General features: G+C 34.1%; 1 protein-coding gene across 3 annotated transcripts in view; it reads left to right on the plus strand.

Annotated features, from left to right (window-relative positions):
• The first annotated feature begins 317 nt into the window (after positions 1-317).
• The window catches only part of LOC143244090 (activating molecule in BECN1-regulated autophagy protein 1-like), a 59,822-nt gene continuing 38,374 nt past the window's right edge, over positions 318-21,765 (plus strand). The window contains exons 1-5 of one of the 3 annotated variants that reach the window (XM_076488147.1): positions 318-401; positions 9,346-9,548; positions 12,902-12,960; positions 15,777-15,960; positions 17,585-17,757. In XM_076488147.1, the coding sequence (XP_076344262.1) occupies positions 9,405-9,548; positions 12,902-12,960; positions 15,777-15,960; positions 17,585-17,757 (560 nt within the window). In that variant the 5' untranslated portion in view covers positions 318-401; positions 9,346-9,404. Of the gene's footprint in view, positions 402-1,557; positions 1,649-1,762; positions 2,059-9,345; positions 9,549-12,901; positions 12,961-15,776; positions 15,961-17,584; positions 17,758-21,765 lie in introns of those variants that run through there. The other 2 variants (XM_076488144.1, XM_076488145.1) reach the window with 2 other exon arrangements.

Here is a 21,765-nt window from a genome sequence, read left to right on the forward strand (position 1 = left end):
AGCGAGGAACGACGAGAATGAGTGCCAACATGCCTGTCATGACAGAAACAGATATACAAATTATTTAAGTGCTTCGGTGAAGAAAATAACGAACTAAGCTTGTTGTGAAACTAACGTCTGACATGAAAAAGTTTCAAGGAAAAATAAAATCATTTGTAAGTTATTATTAGTTGTATATAGAAATTAATACACGTAAAGACAGACTAACTAAAATCTTCATTTTCAAAATACAAAATAATAATTTTGTTAATAATTATATGACAATAATGGTGCTAATATGTCTTGTATTTTCACATAGATTTAGGCCCAGCATGGCCAGGTACTCGACTAGTAATCCGAAGGTCGCAGATTCGAATCCCCGTCAGTTTACCCTTGAAGAAGAAAGGTCCACTTTTCGAAAGGTTTTTATCTTCTTTCTATCAAGACTTCTTGAACCTATTATACCTACTTGTTTTCGTAACGTCATGAATAATACAAGTTATATCAGAATATTAGCTTGTAGGAACGTTGAGGAAGAAATAAATGAACTTGTTATCATTATGTGGACTGGGCTTCAAACTAGTTTCACTAAATAATTTAAACAACTCGATAAACGAAATAACAATGACACAGCACATTTATTTATCCACAGATTCTGTCACCAACACAAATTTAATTAATCACTTTTAATTATTTATTTCGGATAAGTGTCTCTTCAGGGGTAAATTGAAGAAGAAAGGTCCACCTTTTGAACGCGCGTGGGTTAAATGTTTTTGATTTTATAACTTGTATTATTTTAGGCCTAGTTTTACAATGACTTTCACAAGGAAATAATTTGCGTAAAGTTCAAGAACTAATGTTAAAATAAATTTATTTGTACAATATCATGGTTAACTGATTTACTGAAAGAAGGCATAATTAACACTGATCTAAACACTTCACTGAAACTCTGACCTCTGATTCTACCGACTGAAAACAACCGATTCAATGCTTCACTGATTTTTTAAAAAAATTTTCATCTACTCTTAATTCTCCTCTAATTCATGAGATTCTTGATGTCAGATTTAGAACTTTCTAGATGTTCTACGCGCAAAGTTTTATAAACTTTTCGTTGTTCATCCTATAGCTAACATATAAATTAAAGCATTGAATATATAGTTTACAACAAATGAATAATGCGATTTACAATGTCTTAAGGTACGAGTAACACCCTAATATCTTTAGCCATACTATAGTCTTCAAGAAACTCACTTGTTAATGATATTATTTTTGTAGCTCCAAGTGTACACCAATAAATTTTACAAGGTAACTTAAAATACAATATTTTTAGATAATTATAGATTTAATATTAAACCAATGGATATGCTAAAATTTATTGATTTGGGATTATTACCAATGACAACAGGATTTTATATTTGACTACTTTAAACCGTTATAGTTAAAGCGTACGATGATGTCATTTATACTTCTACCTTTAATATGTTTTGTTTTCTGACAATTCGTAAAAGAATTATTATTGTTTGTAATATGAACAGCCTCTTTGCGTTTGTATGAGATACAACTTTTACTACTCGATTTAGTTTCAATAGAGGGCACTCAAATATTTCTGTCCACGAAATTAATAGGTTGTATGACGAGTGGGGGTATCACTGGCAAAAAAAAAAAAATGGTAACTTATTTTTGTATTTTATTGCTCCAATTGAATTATATAAACACTGAATTATTAAAAAAACATTTGTAATTAAGCTTTCTTCCGTTATATTTTAACCAGCCAGCTTAAGTATTTGGGGGCAAATAATCCAATTAGGCTTAGCATAAAACGTATAAAATTAACATTATGATTAAATTACATTTAAACTGGAAATGAATTAAGAGTTTAGACTTACTCTGAGTGAATTTGAGTCTAATCGTGAAGTCTAAACAGATTTTAAGTTTAAAGTAACATAATTAGTTGTATTAGTAGTAATACTATTAGTAAAGTCTTGCCAAATTTCGTAAACTTAAAAAGTATTAATATAATATACTGCTACTATACGGTATTATTATCACTACAGTAGCGTTAGTAATACGATCATTTAGGTATGTCCATGTACAATTTACAAATAAGATCTGTAAAAATTTAACAAGAATTGTACTAAAGAATTTGATAGCATAAATTTGTTAACTTGAAGAGCATTTAAATTTGAGGATTATAATGTTGCACATACTAGAACTAGTTAAAGTTATTGCTAAATGATAGCAATAATTTTAAGATGTTTGTATCTTGTGTTTTTATATTTCATTCGATATTGCATTTGTAAATGCTGCAAAATGGTGTCATGAATGTACATTAATTTAAAATGATATATGTATATATATTGTTGGTTAAATTAATAGGTTGGTGAGGAATGGGAATTTAATTAAGAAAGTGATGATGATTAGCTTACCAATACTGGGTCTTTTAAGACAATTATAATATAAAAAAGTTCAAACAGTTTTTGTTCTGCTTTCCAGAAAAAGCAACTGTAACTAGTAAACCTCTTTGTAAGTTTTTTCTGTACATATTCCATTGGCAGGCCCCAGGAGACTTGATCTATCCTTCACAATTACTAATGTAAATGTTCTGTAAAATACAAAAATTTCATAAGAAACACGATAAACATATTGTAACATTGGTGATTACTTCATAAAGTTTGTATTCTTTTCCTCATTTTTGCATAATGTTACACTAAGTTGGTGTGTTTTTTGTTGTTTTTTATTGGAAACTCATTGGAAATGGAAAAATCTCTGCAATTTAATACTGCATTATGTAGTGAACACAAACATAAAGATGGTATAATTTCTTTGTATGGATCATTGTTGAGCCACATCTGGAGTATTGTGTAGAGTTTCAAAGGAAGGACATTGAATTGTTAGAAAAGTAGTTTTGTAAAGATACTTGAATAGGAAAGGTTGTAATATGAAGACAGCTTAAGATTTGTGAAGTTTTCTTCTGCAAAAAGAAAACTTGTAGTGGATGTGATTAGTTTGATAAAAACTGAGTTTCATTTCTTCCTGTGGACACAGTGTAATGAAGGCATTGTGTATCCTGTGGACACAGTGTAATGAAGGCATTGTGTATCCTGTGGACACAGTATAATGAAGGCATTGTGTATCCTGTGGACACAGTATAATGAAGGGATTGTGTATCCTGTGGACACAGTGTAATGAAGGCATTGTGTATCCTGTGGACACAGTATAATGAAGGCATTGTGTATCCTGTGGACACAGTATAATGAAGGGATTGTGTATCCTGTGGACACAGTGTAATGAAGGCATTGTGTATCCTGTGGACACAGTATAATGAAGGCATTGTGTATCCTGTGGACACAGTGTAATGAAGGCATTGTGTATCCTGTGGACACAGTATAATGAAGGCATTGTGTATCCTGTGGTCACAGTGTAATGAAGGCATTGTGTATCCTGTGGACACAGTATAATGAAGGCATTGTGTATCCTGTGGACACAGTGTAATGAAGGCATTGTGTATCCTGTGGACACAGTATAATGAAGGCATTGTGTATCCTGTGGACACAGTGTAATGAAGGCATTGTGTATCCTGTGGACACAGTATAATGAAGGCATTGTGTATCCTGTGGACACAGTGTAATGAAGGCATTGTGTATCCTGTGGACACAGTGTAATGAAGGCATTGTGTATCCTGTGGACACAGTGTAATGAAGGCATTGTGTATCCTGTGGACACAGTATAATGAAGGCATTGTGTATCCTGTGGACACAGTGTAATGAAGGCATTGTGTATCCTGTGGACACAGTGTAATGAAGGCATTGTGTATCCTGTGGACACAGTGTAATGAAGGCATTGTGTATCCTGTGGTCACAGTGTAATGAAGGCATTGTGTATCCTGTGGTCACAGTGTAATGAAGGCATTGTGTATCCTGTGGTCACAGTATAATGAAGGCATTGTGTATCCTGTGGTCACAGTGTAATGAAGGCATTGTGTATCCTGTGGTCGCAGTGTAATGAAGGCATTGTGTATCCTGTGGACGCAGTGTAATGAAGGCATTGTGTATCCTGTGGTCGCAGTGTAATGAAGGCATTGTGTATCCTGTGGACACAGTGTAATGAAGGCATTGTGTATCCTGTGGACACAGTGTAATGAAGGCATTGTGTATCCTGTGGTCACAGTGTAATGAAGGCATTGTGTATCCTGTGGACACAGTGTAATGAAGGCATTGTGTATCCTGTGGACACAGTGTAATGAAGGCATTGTGTATCCTGTGGACACAGTGTAATGAAGGCATTGTGTATCCTGTGGACACAGTGTAATGAAGGCATTGTGTATCCTGTGGACGCAGTGTAATGAAGGCATTGTGTATCCTGTGGAAGGCATTGTGCAGTGTAATGAAGGCATTGTGTATCCTGTGGTCGCAGTGTAATGAAGGCATTGTGTATCCTGTGGTCGCAGTGTAATGAAGGCATTGTGTATCCTGTGGTCGCAGTGTAATGAAGGCATTGTGTATCCTGTGGACGCAGTGTAATGAAGGCATTGTGTATCCTGTGGTCGCAGTGTAATGAAGGCATTGTGTACACAGTGTAATGAAGGCATTGTGTATCCTGTGGACGCAGTGTAATGAAGGCATTGTGTATCCTGTGGTCGCAGTGTAATGAAGGCATTGTGTATCCTGTGGACACAGTGTAATGAAGGCATTGTGTATCCTGTGGACACAGTGTAATGAAGGCATTGTGTATCCTGTGGACACAGTGTAATGAAGGCATTGTGTATCCTGTGGACACAGTGTAATGAAGGCATTGTGTATCCTGTGGACGAGTGTAATGAAGGCATTGTGTATCCTGTGGACACAGTGTAATGAAGGCATTGTGTATCCTGTGGACCAGTGTAATGAAGGCATTGTGTATCCTGTGGACAGTGTAATGAAGGCATTGTGTATCCTGTGGACAGTGTAATGAAGGCATTGTGTATCCTGTACAGTGTAATGAAGGCATTGTGTATCCAGTGTAATGCATTGTGTACACAGTGTAATGAAGGCATTGTGTATCCTGTGGACACAGTGTAATGAAGGCATTGTGTATCCTGTGGACACAGTGTAATGAAGGCATTGTGTATCCTGTGGACACAGTGTAATGAAGGCATTGTGTATCCTGTGGACACAGTGTAATGAAGGCATTGTGTATCCTGTGGACACAGTGTAATGAAGGCATTGTGTATTTTTGTGCTTTAACAACGAACTGTTTGAACACTTAAGATTGTTAAGGGACTTGGTGGTATGGATGCATAATTTTTTTAATACTTAATTGTGAGAATGGTAGGATTAAAGGAATATATATATATATATATTTGGTCAGTGTTAGAGCCGTCTGCAGCCAGTATAGCTTTATTTTTCCAACATTGCCTTGAGAATGGGTTTTCTCATGATATGATGAATGCAGTAATAAAGGAATTTATGGAAAGACTTTATAAATACTTGAAGATTAAGGGTTGACTTTGAATGCTTTATTTAGAATTTAGTGAATAGAATAGCTTAAATGGACCAACATTAAATTACATGTTATAAAATATACTTTGTTAACTGGAGTCTAACTTGTGTTTTATGCAACTTAAATGTTTGCCCTATTTTTAGCAGAGCACAAAATATCAAAGGCCTCCGTTTCATTATTTCTCTAGATAATCTTGTAAAATTCATTGATATTGCTTCTCACCATTCTTTTCTCAAGATAAAACAAGTTAATCTTAGCTTACGATAATAAAATAACCTTTATATTTGTGTAGTCATTCTAGCAGCCTACTCCTGAATCATTTGCAACTAGTCAACTGCTTTTTATGTAAGAATGCCAAAACTGTGCACATTAGCATGAGTGAGACCAGTTACCGTTTTAGATTTGTAATCAATATGTCTATAAAAACACTCTGAAATTCCATTGAATTTTTTCTACCAGTAAATCACGCTTCAGTTGCTTGAGTGACTTGTTAACTGCTATACACAAGATGCTTTACTGTATTTACACTGTTGAGTTGATTCAAAAAAGTATATTAAACACATAATCCAAATTATAATTCAAATGCATTACCAAGTACTTACTGTAGTTAAAGGTGATTCATCAAATGTTTCATTAATCTGCAAATTAAATTATTCTGTAATACTTCAATATTCTTAGTACAGCTGGGAATTCTCAATTCAGCAAAACTGACTAATTAACAATTATTTCTCTATTAGTATAATGTAAATTGGAAAGAGCAGATGCCAAAGTTCTGATACAGTAGATCCTGGTATTTAAGACCACCACTTCTGCAGAGCAATAGTGGTCTTAAACAGCAGGTGGTCTGTTATTGCAGGAGCCCATTTTTTGCATGTTTTTTTTTTATTTGTACATATTTTGAAGTTAACAAAGAAAAAGAAAGGCTTTTCATTTGTTTCTTCTTATATTTTTTTTTTCTTAGCAAAAACAAAACAAAACAAACTAAGAGCAATATGTACAAAAACAATTTTACAATACATGTAGACTCTATTAACTTTATTTACAGTTTGAAAAAGTCCTGAATGCACAACTGTTTTTTTCTGGTCTGCTGAGCCAACATGGTCACTGACTTCTGTCCACTCTGAACAATATTCAAAAGCTCTGCGTTGTTCTGGGCAACTGCGCGCTTTCAAAGATACTCCAGGCATCTAGCCATCTCCTTTTTTAATAAATTTTTAATAAATATATGCCTCCTATTTATACCTTAACCGAACTGATCATTTTTGGTATGATTTGGTCTACTAATCTACTAATTGGATGAGACATGTTTGTTCAGCAATTATCAATGAAAAGCTGGCGTGTGGTGTGGTTTTGTTTGTTTAGCAATATTTTATATTAGTACATTGGACAAAACTGTCAATTATCAGACGTGAGGTATTATGAAATGACTGTTAAGACCAGCATTTAAGCGACCAAATGACCGGTTTTTGATCACACACGGGCGGTCTCTGGTCGCGTCCAGCGGATGGTCGGTCACTACGGGGAAAATAATATTGAAAGCCGTCCGTTGGCAGAAATATGGTCGGAAACACCGGGTGGTCGGCGACAGCGGGGGTCGTCCAAACCAGGATCTACTGTACTTTAATTATTCAGTTAGTGATAAGGATCATTTGACTGGGGAGTCATTAATGGCAGTGTTTTGCTGTTTCACATCCATCAACTCTATAATCCAGTTAACTAGTCTTTTCCCAACTCCTGCTGTTGTGAACTTCTTTAATAGTCTATATAGTACATAATCAAAAGCTTTTTAAAAATCTAACTACAACAAATATACACCCTTTCTCTCATTGAGATAACAAGTAACATCCTTGGAAAATGGCAACAGTTTTGCCAGGTGAGATTTTCCTCTGGCAGATTCTTGTTGGTTTTTGTGTATAATATGTCTAAATGAATGACTTTATAAAGGAGCTGCTTTTACCATACTGTGAAATATTTTTCCACTACAAGGAGTAAGAATAACTGACCTATATTGTTCAGGGTAATTCATATTATCTCCTATAAAAACAGGAGTAACATAAATAACTATCCAATCAAATTTTCAGAATGAAAGAGGCTTAACTATCTGATATTAGTCACTTTAAAATCTTTAATAAATCTGGTCTGTCCATTATGCTCTATCTACTTTTAATCTTTCATGCTCTCTTTTTATCACAAAGGTCTTAATACATGTACGTGATTCAGGCCACTCCTTACGTTTCGTGTAAAATACAGTCTTCAACGCAAACCTTGCTGTCAAAAGGAGGGTTTTTAGGATGACAATCAGTTATCAAAAAAAAACCAGCTATGATGAAAAGTATAAACAGTTGTAGTGCTTTGATATGAACAGAAGAACTAAAGTTGGAGCTTTTCTTGTGTACATGGTTGTTGTTGACTTTGATCAGATAACTGTAAGATGTCACTTTCACATATGGCTATAGGATAAGATTAGAATGTTATTAAACCTAAATCTAAGATTGTGCTTATAAACATTTTTCCATTATGGAATTTAACAAGTGATGCCTTGGGATGGTAAACTTCCTGATTTATTGTCAGTTTCTCTGGAATTTGAACAATGAAATAGAGCACTTAGCACTAAAATAGAACAGCAAAAAATATTTTAAAGGATTGTTTGAAAATTACAATTTCACCTACATTTTCAGGAAAAGTTCACCCTTTTCCAGGCTGTTTTTCTCTCTTTTTTCCTTGTTCTTTTGTTTTTTCTTTTTTTCATGAACATAAATGACACTTCTTTTGCAATTTCATTGTTTTTTGGGAATAATACTTATTTTGACCTTCAAACAAGTTCAGAATTCATAATGAAACATGTCCTGTTGGAAGAAAATGGTAAAATTTTAGTAGGAACAACCTGAATTTAGCTCTGTTACATTATGAATCAATGCAAAACTTATTCAAATATTTCTGCTTTAAATAGTCCAGTGGGGCTGATAACAAATTTTTACCCTGGAGGGATGCACTACATGTTATATAAAAGGTTATAAATACATGTACAATAATTTTCTAAGGTGTGAAAATCTTTGGAAAGAGACAGAATTTTTGTGGTTTGTACTTATTTGTTAGTAGAAATTAGGGTTGTCATGGTTTGAAATTTTTCTTTTTGGTGGTTGCTAATCATGCTTGAACTAATGCATAACTGATTAATAGTTTGAATTAAGAAGTGCTGTTGTCATGCTGTAGAGCTGACAAAGTGCTGAAGGCTAATTAAAGTTGTTTTCACACGTGCTTTAGAAGACAAATTGATTTTCAAATGAGTTCTCCATTTCAGAACAAAACTGCCAAAATAATTTAAATGACAAGTTAAGATTGCTGCCTTGGATCATATGTTTAAAATCAAATAGCAAGTAGATTCTTATGTGTGTTCTGTTTACGTATTTCCTTGTGCTCTGTGATTCGTCTAGATCTGTGAACTTTCATATTTTTCACTTGCTGCATTTGGTATGGCCAGATAAGCAAACTTCAACTATAATGGAATTTTGACATTCCATTTATTAAGGTATAAATAAAGCTGCATAAAATGGAAGAAATAATGGTCTGATCAGCATTTAGAAAAATTTGGTACTAGTAAAGGCCTCAGTTTGAACCATAACTGGTTATGCCAGTAAACACGATGTCTTAATAGATGTATATATTTATTTGTTTTTCATAGCAGTCAACATAAACTTGCATATACAACATGTGTATATATATTCAACTCTTTTGTTTGTGTTTTTCCAAGGGAAAATGTCAGACATATAAATTAGTCTAAAAGGGTTGTAAGTATACACAACCTTCATTTCTCTGTGGGTTTTGTTGTTAGGGTTTATTTTAAGTTTAAAAAAATCTCATATTTTTCATATTGTAATATTTTTACAGACCTTGACCTGAGTAAAGCTTGCAGAAATTTTTGACCGTATTGTATAACTTTTATAAAGATGGTTTCAAGATTCAACTGTAAGTACAAACATAATGCTGTCTCTGTGCTGTTTCATCGAGAACATGGCAACACCGTATGTGGTGGGTCAACTCTCCAAGGAATTGCAGAAGACAAAGCTGCAACTTCAGAACAGGAGGAAATGGTATAATTTTCAGAGTTTGCTACATTTAAAAAGCATTGAAAAAACATTTGCCTAAGCCTGTATTGTTGAGATGTGGATGTTTGAAATTGTAATTCATTTAATGGTTTTCTATATTGGTAATCTTAAAAGTCAGTCTCATGAACTCTTGTACCAAATAGGAAGTCTTGCTGCAAGTAGTTTATAACTGTGTGTGTAGTTTTTTTAATAACGGTTTTCATTTTTCTGTATGTTTTTCATGCATGTTTGTTTTAAGTTATTGTAACTCATCATAGTTTAGATGTAAGAAAAAGCAGTATTTTGATTATGATTTAATTATGTTAAGGGAAAAAAAAGCTAAAAAAATGAATGAAAGACAAAAACAAGAAAATTATATTGGGAGGAGGGGCTACAAATTGGAAATGGCAATATACTCTTCTTTACTGTAATATCAGCTTATCTACATTTCTTTAATAACAATAAACTTGTTTATCAGGGCTTGCCAATACTAAAAGCAGTTCATGTTTGAATGTGGATCTACAACAGAGGAGAGTGACATCAAAAAGATGGTGCAGTGAGGTTAGGATCAAAATAAGATAATATACTGGAAAAGTAGTTTGGATGATGAAAGTATAAGGAAAACACAATGGCAGATAAGTCTATTATGAAAGAGGAAAAAGAGAGAGAATGGGACACTTGGATTCCTTGAAGATATTTTAACATTATGGAGAGCTTGAAAGAGAAGAACCATACAAAGTAGCAACTGTCTTTTACAGATCATGTTAGTTGGAAAAGGAACCAGATCTGATAGAAGAAAAATAAACTGTAGAAATTGAGAGACAATGCATAATAGAGAGATCAAACCTAGAAAGATGGGAAATGAATAAAGAAAAAAAATGATAAGTAAAAATTAAACAAAAAAAGCAGACAAGATTTTGAAATAAGTTTTGTGATAAAGAACAAGATGGACTGGAGGATGGTAAAGGTTGGATCTGGTTTTCAAGGAAAAAATAAAAAAAAACAAGAGAGGAAGACACTTTGGAGATAAGAGAAAATGAGTAATTATATTCATTACTGATGAAGATTGAAAAAGAAGAGAAAAAAAAGTGAAACGGTAAAAGAGAGAAGGAAAAAATATTGGAAGATTAAAAAAGCAAGGTACTAGCTGAATGAAATTCAAAATAAAATTGGAAGGTTGCACTAGAAGTAGTGATTACTGATGAAATTAATAAATAAAATTCAGAGAATAGAAGATGTCTTTTCATAGTAATGGAGATAATCAGTAAAATTCATAAACTGACTGATTTGGATCAGGCTTAAAATTAGAGTAATTTTGCTCTTAGCAGTGATATTAGAAATTACTAAATACTCGTGTTAAAGAGAGAGGAAAATGTCTAGGTAGTTAATATTTAATATATTGAGAGGAAGGAAGAGCTGAAAAAAAGGCTTAAATTGTATCGCAAGACCACATTTCATTCAGTAAAACAAACTATGGAATTTTAAGGAAGCAAAAAATTGGGAGAATATAAGAAGTGAATAAGGATGTGAACAATGTGGTAATATGAAAATATGTCTGCCAGCTAACTTTGATAGTATAGTTATTTTGTCAAAACAAGTAGGAGCATTAAAATCAGTCACAAGTACATATAGGAATATTCAGAAAAAAATCAGTTTACCCCAGGTTTCAAAAAAGAGGGGGAAAAGAGCAAAAAATGTTTAGATTTCCCAGAGATGGTTCAGTGTTTCATATATTTGTGTTATATCATCTGTTCAATAAAGGAAGAACAATTATTGGTATGTGGAATAAAAGAAATAAATTGTCAACATGTTTCCAACTCATAAAGGAGATGTCTCAGGAAAATGTTAGAACAACAAACTATGTATGCGACAATACTATTGAGTAAGATCAAATATGATGAAGTAGAAATAATCCACATGAAGTAGATTATGAGAGAGGTCAAGCAAGTACCAACATCTACTAGAAATGAAGAAGTAGGGATCGAAGAAGTGTAGCAGAAGACAGTAGTGGAAAAGAATGGCAAGGGAAGCAAAAGGAAGGTTGAATAAAAAAGAGAGAGAAATGGCACAAACTGGATAAGAAAATGAAAGAAACCGGATGAAAAATTGAAGTGAGAGAAATGATACAAATTTAATCTTCAGATTAAAGAGAGAGAATATTTGTAAGTATGAGATAGGAAGAAAATCATTATAAAGGAGAAAAGATATATTTGTAAACAAAAAATATAAAGTAATTAAACTATAAAAAGTGATACAAGGAAGTGGAAAGTTGTAAAATATTTACAGGAAGAGAGAGAGCAAGATTCAAATGTGGAAATAGTTTAGATACTTAGAAAATACCAGAAGAAGCAGGTTTAGGGTATGAAGAAGAAAAGAAGATACTGGTACATCAACAGAAGTGTTAAATAAAAATAGAGGAAGATTAAAGGAAAGATACAGATGTTAAAACAAGATTGGAAAGAAAAGGTAAAAAGGACACTGAAACAGGAAGAAGTAATGGAGGAGCTGTTATGTATAACGTGAATTTGTGTAATGCAGGTGACATAATAATTTTGGTGATTTATTTATTAGTTAGATATTTTTTCATTTGTTTAATAATTTATATTAACCCCTATTCTGTCTGTGGGGAAGTGAAACAGATTCTATTCTGTTCATTAGTATGTATCTGAGAACAGCTGATATGAGTATTAACACTTTTATTGATAAGCAGAGAAGTTGCAAACACTTTCTTTGTTAAACTGAAGATGACCCAGGAAGGTCAAAACATTAGTTCTCTGCTTATCAATAAAAGTGTCAAAACCTACACCAGCTGTTCTGAGATACATTTTTATTTCAAGTGCATTTCTCATCACCAAGAATTTCTCTGTTCATTATTGTGTTTCCTAAAGCTCCCCTTATGTGTTTGATAGCAGTGTAATTTAGTGTTGACTGTGGATTTTTGTTGTATGGAACAAGAGTAGCAAATTATATCAATATTTAAGAATTTTGTTGTCAGTAGTCTTATGATATTCACTATAATGTTTGTGTTAATAAAAATATTGAAAATAACTGATGTTTTAATTTATATGCATGCAGTTTATTTATACAAAGTTGGTATAAGTTGGAAAAAGTGAAACTTTATGGTTAATACTTTCTTTCATTTGTTTAAGGGGAAGGGGTTCATTTATATGTATATATATACACACACACACACACACACACACACACACAGGTGTGTTTCATGTTTTGGACAAAATGTTGCATGAAAAAACAGTTTAAAGAACAAGAATTCTGATGACATACAAATTACATGAACAAGTGAAGTTTAGATTTGTCTCAACTTGTAATACATTTTCTGATGAATATTTTTATTTTAAAAGCACTGTAAGTTGCCAGCTTCAGTACGGTCAACATTTCTCACAGCCTTTAGTCCAGATGGGTAAGTATGTTTTTTATAGATTGTTGTAGCTCTTATTAATGAATTATAAATACATAGTGATATTGTAATTGAAACACTTTTTTAGTCTGTACACTTACTAATTTAAACTGTTTCAATATTTGTCATTTATTTCAAAAACAAATTCAATAACTTTAAGCATATGTTTTTATGTAACTTACCTCTGTCCCATTGGGGATGAGGCTTTTGTATAAATCTTATAAGATATTTATTTTCCCCCTCCACCACATTATCTTTACATAGATAACTTTTGTGGGTCAGTTTTTGAACATCCAAGAGACAAGATTCTTTGAAAAAACATCTATGTATTAAACAGCATGAATTCTTGTTTGTATTTTGTATTGAAACTTGCATATCAACTTGAATGCATGGCTGAATGATTTAACTTATTGGTATCCCTTATTTTCAGAGATCGTCTTTCTTTAATTTCTTTACTTGTTTTTCTAATTCTGTTTGGATGGTGACTTGTAATAGCTTGTTTAAACAACTGAAGAGTACAGGTGTCTATGGAGACAGCTGCTAATTGTGTAAAATAATTTGTATTTGCATATTGACATGGATTTGTGGCAAGATGCTTTATTTCTATGGAGCCATACCTTATTTGACCCATATAATTACTGTACTTCCTTGCAATACAGTGTCTGATAGTATGCATAGTTAATCTTGGCATTTTTTGTAAACTCTCAGATGTGTAGTTTGCTATTATAGCTGTAACTTATAAACACCATAAATCCCTTCAGAAAAGGAGTTTCTGGTATGTTTTTTACCATTTTCTACCATTTGTATAGGTTTAGACAGTTGGTCTACCATTCAGTTTTGTATTTCGGGAGATGCTTATGAATTTGGTTCATTTGTCATTTTTATACACCACTTTTAAGGAATATCTTGCTCATAGTTTGAAAAGAGGTTGAAATTTTAGCTGCAATGAATTACTCTGCTTAAATTTTTTCTGACAAACCGGTTAATATTCTTTAATGTCTTCAGTGTGCATTTGATAGCTGGTTATGGAGGAGTTTATACCTCTTCTACAGAAATATTGACATCCCTTACTTTACTTAATGTTTATTACTGTTGGCATTCCAATATTAGAAACACTAATTTTTTTTCATTTTGTATGTTCTTTTAATTGCTAAATAAGCATATTTTGCATCATAAAATTCCTTAGTACCATTTTCCCATCAGCACTTTAAAGTTTCCACAACTTGCATGATATAAAACAGCTAGGTCAGTGATTTTAACATGTCATACACCACAAAGATGTACAAGAGTAAGGTATGCAGTTAAACAGTCTTTGGTGGTGATATCACTAATCTGTGTCTTGTATTCTGAAGACATTTGTTTTTGTTTTGCTTTAGGCAATTGTTTATCAGTATGTAGATATATTACCTGCATCTGTAAAAAAACCAACAAACTCTTTCAGCTATATTTTCTTGTACCACCATAAAACAGTTGAAACATTCATTATATTATGACTTTCATATTCTAAGAGCCTTCAGAATGTGTTATCATATGACTCTCTGTGAAGAAATCAAACACATTTATACAGTCTTCAAATGGTTAGAGTATCATTGGGCTTTATCAAAAATGTCTGTCATAAGGCAAAGAAGACATTTATAGGAACAACAGCCAACAAATTGCATCATCTACATATTAATATAAGAAGAAAATACTCAGTGTCAACTACAGTTATAATAATATGGCTCTAGAGAATTGTCTTGAGAACAATTCCAAAGTTGTTTATGAATATCCTAACACCATTAAGAACTTCCTACCCTCAAACATGGCTGCACCTCAAAATAAAGAACAAGGAGTTATATAATCCCCTCTCAGTTTTTTTGACCAAATTTGTTGATGAAATGGGTAGAAATTTAGATATGAAATTTGTAGAACATAAAAAGGATCTTAAAAATTGTCAAACAAGACTATTTCTTCATATCAGAAATCATAATCATATAATTAACTGGAAATCATCCAGAATGATACATGAAACTAGAAATTATGTAAAAAGAGGAATTGTAGAAAGTTCTTTAGTTCAAAAATTGCTTAATTTCAATATTTTAGATGGTCACTGTAAACTGAACTCCATACTGATGTCATATGCCATCAAAGGACTTGGAATGACCATTATAAAATAAAACGTATTTCTCTCACAAAAAAGTTGGACTGATGAGGACACATGAAAGTTTTGAAATGTGTTTCCACATAAACTACTTGTTCCAACAGTATTGTTGTAAACTTTATTATATATTATTTAATTGTAAGAATACAAGGTCTCAGTCATTTCTTTTACAAAAAATTGTGTCCAGAGCAAGAAGTGGCTATTTTACTCTCCTGAAATAAACTAGAATGAGCTAGTTACAGAACACCTTATGAAAACAGACTATTATCTATCCTCATTGATGTACATATTGAGTGGTAGGAAGTGCTGACAAACATTTCTTTATGAATGTGTTTTCCCAATGACTATAACCTAATATTATAAATAATTTTGTGTGAATATGATGCATTTATTTTAATCATGTTAGTTTTTTGGTCCAGTTTATTATACTATGCTTTTGCAATGTTTTAATAACAAAAGTATAAGGGATTGTTTGTATTATAAAGTATTTTTTTATTGCTTAAACCTAATAAAACATGAATTAATTGACTTGAAATATTTTTGCCTAAAAATTAAATAAATCGGCTATTCAGAACATTTTATGATTTAAATGTGTAAGGTTAATACAGTGAAGGTTTTTTGATATTTTTGTATTTCATGAATTATTTCTAAAAAATGTGTAAATTCTTAAAATGTTTAGGACTAAAGTAGCATCCACTCATGGAGACCACAAAATCTATGTATGTGATGTGAAGACAGGACATCTCTTGCATGTACTGGAAGGCCATCCTCGTACCCCTTGGTGTGTGGCCTTCCATCCTTCCTCCAATGAAATTTTGGCCTCTGGCTGTCTAGGTGGTGAAGTTAGAGTGTGGGACCTTCATGTAAGAAGTGTTTGTTTACATGTTCCAAACAGAAGGTTTTTTTTAAGTATTTCTACAGAGTTGCCTTTTTTTGTACATTTCTTGCATCTTCAAATGAGATGCAATTATAGAATTATAAAAGTAATGTCCTAAGATTGCTATAATATTATTGGCTTTATAAATAAGCTATAAGTAGGTTAAAAAGAGATTATTTTAATTCCTTTAACTGAATATCATGATGACCACAATCACAAATAATGTGACTGACTTTAAATATCTACTTATGAGCACCAAAACTAAGTAACGCATATAAGGATTCTTCAAAACAAATTTGTCTGTTGGTTATAAATAATGTAATAGCAATGTCAGAGGAGGTTATTGGCATTTTTTTGTTGTAGTAATGATAAGGAAGGCTGTGTCATATTTGTTTATATCTCAGTAAAGTAAAAAGATTCGAAGCCATAACCTGATAAACTGACTTTTCAATATCTATAGCATGTGTTTCTATTTAGTTTGACACTCAGGAAGTCATGTGAAGGTATACAATAAAAATCAAAAATGGGCAATTCAGAGCTAAAGTGTGTCAAGTGAAACAGACAAGTCAAGATTGGGAAGTTAGAAGCTACTTGAATTTATCATTTTGGAGTTGAGAAATTTGAATTTAGATAATATAAAAATGTGAATTATAAACTGGTTTGATGTCAAGTTTATTGACATAAATTGATGAAAAAAGTAGCTTAAATATCTTTTGAATATAACTTAAAAAAAAGCATGAAATGTACACTTTGATCCACCCATACACCTGGGGTTATTTTGCATTTTTTAAAGTAAAAAATGTCCCTTTTTTATTTTACTAACATATTTATGAGTTAAATAATTTCTAATTATTGTGTGATTTGCACTCAGTCTCTTGTTTTCTAAGCTGTATAATATTTTTGCATCAATTTTCAAATTATTCTTTATTATTTGCTTGAATTTTTAGTTATGTATAAATTCAGTGTATTTTGGAAATGTGGTGTGTGTGTAATATATATATAGAATATTAATACTGATAAAGTTAAGTAAACAAAATTAAAAGGAAGGAGTGCATTAAAAAACAACAAATCCAAATCTCTGATTAATTATATTAGTTTGTTATAATTTAAAAACAAGCTGAAATAAAACTCTCACAATTGTCTACAGCCAGTGAAGGGTAATATAGATGTGGAAAGTCATAGATTTGAGCACTTACATCTCGCTCTCCTATAGATTTGAGCACTTACATCTCGCTCTCCTATAGATTTGAGCACTTACATCTCGCTCTCCTATAGATTTGAGCACTTACATCTCGCTCTCCTAATTTCTATTTCTTTATCTATTGCTACCCCTTTATTTCATTTCTTTATGTGAATGGAGGTTAAGACTGGAAGATGGTGTATCCCCACTGTAAGGTAGGTTCTACTTCTTCATTCACCTACGAAACATAGTGTACATTTTATACCCCATATTATAGCTTGTACCCCAGTGTCCTTTCAATTAGTGCATCATTATTTTGTTTATTTTTGTTTCAGCTTGTTTTTAAGTTATAACAAACTAATATATATATCTGTTTGTATAATTTTACATAAAAAAAACTATAATTAATACTGTATTCAATCATTTTTAGGGAGGAAGTGAAGTGTGGGTAGCAGAACAGAACACAGTCATTACTTCACTAGCTTTTCATCCATATGACAGATTACTAGTTATAGCGACGTTCAACAAAATTTACTTCTGGGACTGGAGTCAACCATTACCTTTTGCTACATGTGCTACCTCCTCAGATAGAGAAAAAGTTCGGTAAGAGTCAGCAGTTACAAATGAATTCAAAACTTGAAAGTCCACTGCTATACTTTTCAAATTTCATCATGTATAAGGTTGATGACATTCAAAACATGATTTTATAATTGAAAGCTGAATCAGTTTTTTTACAACTGTGACTGAAGTTTCTTAGTAGTGCTCCAACAATTTCCCCTTGATGTGGATTCCTGCACGTGGTGAGGGGACCTCCCAGGAAAGGTTTTGTTCTTTCATTTTACCTCCTCTGGGATCTAAATATCCACCCACTGTGTTTGCCATGTGTGGTGACTCGTGAAGGGGAGGAGAGTATCCTGGTGGTTGAGGGGTCCAACTCTGACACACCACTTTGGCTTTGAATTCCGTGGGTCAATCGGCTAGTGTGTTGTGGACATTGTATCTGATGCTGATGTTTGGGTATAGTGCTCAAGAAACCATGGTGTTGTTGCAGTGTCCTTGTTTGACATTGTAGTGTGTCCCCTTGTAGGGCTTCATCATGGGTGGGGTCAGTAGGCACTGAAATATTCTTTTTTTTATTATGGATACTCCAATTAAAAATCTTAATAAAATAGTGAAAAAACAGTCTACAGATAAATGATGACATCTTGAAGATTCTGAGCAGCAATCCTCACCACCTGTACCACCTGTTGTACCTCATTTTCTTATATTACGTTCACTTTCAGACAAACCTTCAGAGCAAATGTTTCCCCTTTTTCATTCAGAAGGGACTAGAGGAGCTTGCTGGCTCTCAAAAATCAGTAAAGAAGCTTCAGTCTGGTGACATACTGGTGGAAACATCCACATCTCAATGCAGTGAATTCCTCTTGCATTCAAAGGCAGTTGGGGATATACCTATTGAGGTTATGTCTCATGCTACTTTCAATTCATCATGAGGAGTTATTATTGAGAGAGATTTGAAGAACATCCCAGAGTCAGAAATTCTCACTGGTTTCTCCACTCGAGTTTCTGCAGTGAGGTGTATCTCCACTCGAAAAGATGGAATAATGATGCTGACCAATATCCACGTTCTACATTTACATCACCATGTCCACCTGCCACCATCAAGGCAGGTTATCATACATTCCAAACCCTTTCTAATGTTTGCAGTGTCAGTGGTTCGGTCACTCAAAAACGTCATGTCATAGTTCTTTGAAGTGTGCTTGTTGAGGTGGCAAGGACCATGATGCCTGTGAGTGTGAAAGAGACCCTCATTGCGTCAGTTGCAATAGCTGTCACCTGACCTACTTTCATTCTTGCCCGAAATGGTTGGAAGGAAAAGATTTGCAGCATTTGAAAGAGATTCATAACATTACTTATCCTGAGGCTCGAAAGTTGCTGTCCACCACTTCATTTCAGACGTATGCTGCTGCACTTCGTTCCACTACTACAGTGGTAGTGCAGACAGATCTCTCTGTGCCTTGAAAAAAATTATTTTCAAAACAAATGAAAATTCTTTTGACCTCCATGGTTAAAAAAGTTGATGAATCAACTTTAACACCCATCTCTACCCCTTACATACATAACAACAATTCCCAAGATCCACTTCCTTTGGTTCTGGGTACAGGCATTTCTTTGGATACATCTTCTCCCACATCATGATGCACAATAATCATTCATTCACGTGCTCAGTCACTGGAATACCCTTCCAACAGAAAAGACCTGCCCAATCGATATAGGGCAGGATCCATGGAGGTCAGTAGACCTCCCTGAAATAAGAACAGTAAGGGAAAAACGTGGTCATAAATGGAAGGGTTTTCCACCCAATTTGCCTACATGTAAATAAAAATGGTCACCTTGATACAATGGAACTGTCAAGGTTTATGTTCTAATCTGGATGACATCAAAACACTAATTGCTTCTTACCATCCTGTATAACTTTCCTTACAGGAAACATTTCTGAAACCTGCCGATACAGTCACCTTTCGGCAGTTTTCTTTGTACAGAAATGATAGGCTGTGTGATGGATGAGTGCATGGATGAGTGGCACTGTTGGTTGATCAGCATGTGCCCGCCCTGTCTTTGCCATTGGAGTCTGTAGCCATCCGTGTTTCCTTGGGTCATAACATCACTGTTTGTTCTCTCTACCTGTTGCATGGAGAGACTTATGATTAATCAGACCTTGATGCTCTCATTGAACAGTTGCCATCTCCCTTTTTATTCCTGGTGGACTTTAATGGACATCATTGCCTCTGGGGAAGTGCTGATATTGATAGGAGGGGTTGCTCTGTAGAGTGCGTGCTCTCTGATCACAACCTTTCTCTTTTCAATACTGGTTCTTCTACTTATATTCATGCATCTAGTCAGTCCTTTACTGCTATTGATCTCTCAATTTACTTCCCTTCATTATTCTCCAATTTTTCATGGAGGGTTGACAATAATCCATGAGGCAGTGATTATTTTCCAATAATTTTGAGAGAGACTGGCTGTGATCAATACCACCTGACCCGTGTGCCCCAGTGGAAGGTGGATCATGCAAAATGGCCCTTTTCACTACTTTTGTAGAAGTTAATCCTGCCATCATCTGTAAACCATCAGTAGACGACTGTGTGGCAGCAGTAGCTGACTGTATTATACAAGCAGCTACTCAATGTACTCCTAAAATCTCAACACGTTTTCCACTATATCCTCATTCGTGGTGGAATCCTGCTTGCCACTTGGCACGGAAGGCTCAAAAACGAGCCTGGGATACTTTCTGTCGATTTCCCACACTCTCGAACTGTATCGCTTTCCAGTAGGCCTGCGCACATTCTCGGTGGTAAGACATCAAAGCCAGAAGGGATCTTGGATTAAGTTCATAACCAGCATATCTTCTACCACCAGTTCCAAAGTCATATGGGACAAGATTCAAAAGGTCAGTGGGCAACATAATTCTGTCCCCCTCTCGATTTTGCTCTCTGATAGCCAGGAAGTAGCTGATACCCAGAGCATCACTGATATTCTAGGTGAAAGCTTTTGTCGGGTATCTAGCACTTCTTCCTCCACCTTCTTAGCCATCAAGACTCGAGCAGAGCATTCACCTCTTTTGTTTTGAACTGACTATCTCTTTGACTATAATTGCCTCTTTACGCTGGTGGAACTGAAAATGACCCTTCATCGGTCTGGCAGTACATCTGTTGGACCTGATGATGTACACTATGACATGCTGCACCATCTATCTCCTGCTTCTCTTGATGTCCTTCTAATTGCCTTTAACCAGATCTGGCAGGAAGATGTTTTTCTTGATGTGTGGTGCCAGGCTATTGTCCTACCTTTCTCTAAGCCTGGGAAGGATCCCAAGATTCCTTCAAACTACCGTCCAATTGCTTTGACGAGCTGTCTCTGTAAGACCCTAGAGAGGATGGTTAATTCTCATGTTGTTTGATTCGAGTGTGGGTTCTGACGACAGCACTCCACCGAGGACCACCTGATTGACTTGAAATGTCAATCAGAGAAGCCTTTCTCAAATGACAACATTTTGTATCAATATTCTTTTACCCCAAGAATGCTTATGATACAACAAGGAGGTATGGCATTTTGCAAGATCTCCATACATATGGGTTACGTAGCCATTTACCTATGTTTATTAAAAATTTTAATGGACTGGAAATTCCAAGTTCATGTGGGTTTGACACTTCCCATTTCTTTTCTACAGGAACTTGGAGTCCCTCAGGGCTGTGTTTTGTGTGTGACACTTTTCAGAATAAAAAGTAATGCCATCACTGAACAACTCTCTTACTGTTGGAAATGGGCTCTATGTCTACGACATTGACGCCTCATGTCAGTCGTCGAACATGAGGTATATTTAGAGGGCAGCTACAGACTTCCCTCAATCATTTACTGAAGTGGACCACAGCAAACAGGTTTAACTTCTCTGTCTCTAAAACTATTTACTTGTACTTTTGCCACCAATGGGGTATTCATCCTGATCATTAACTCCGTATCGGTGAAGTTGTGTTACCTGTGGTCCCTGAAACAAAGATCTTGGGGCTTATCTTTATACTTCATATCAAGTAACTACGGGTTAGTTGTACA

Source organism: Tachypleus tridentatus, chromosome 2 (genome assembly GCF_004210375.1).
Source record: "Tachypleus tridentatus isolate NWPU-2018 chromosome 2, ASM421037v1, whole genome shotgun sequence".
NCBI classification, from domain to species: domain Eukaryota; kingdom Metazoa; phylum Arthropoda; class Merostomata; order Xiphosura; family Limulidae; genus Tachypleus; species Tachypleus tridentatus.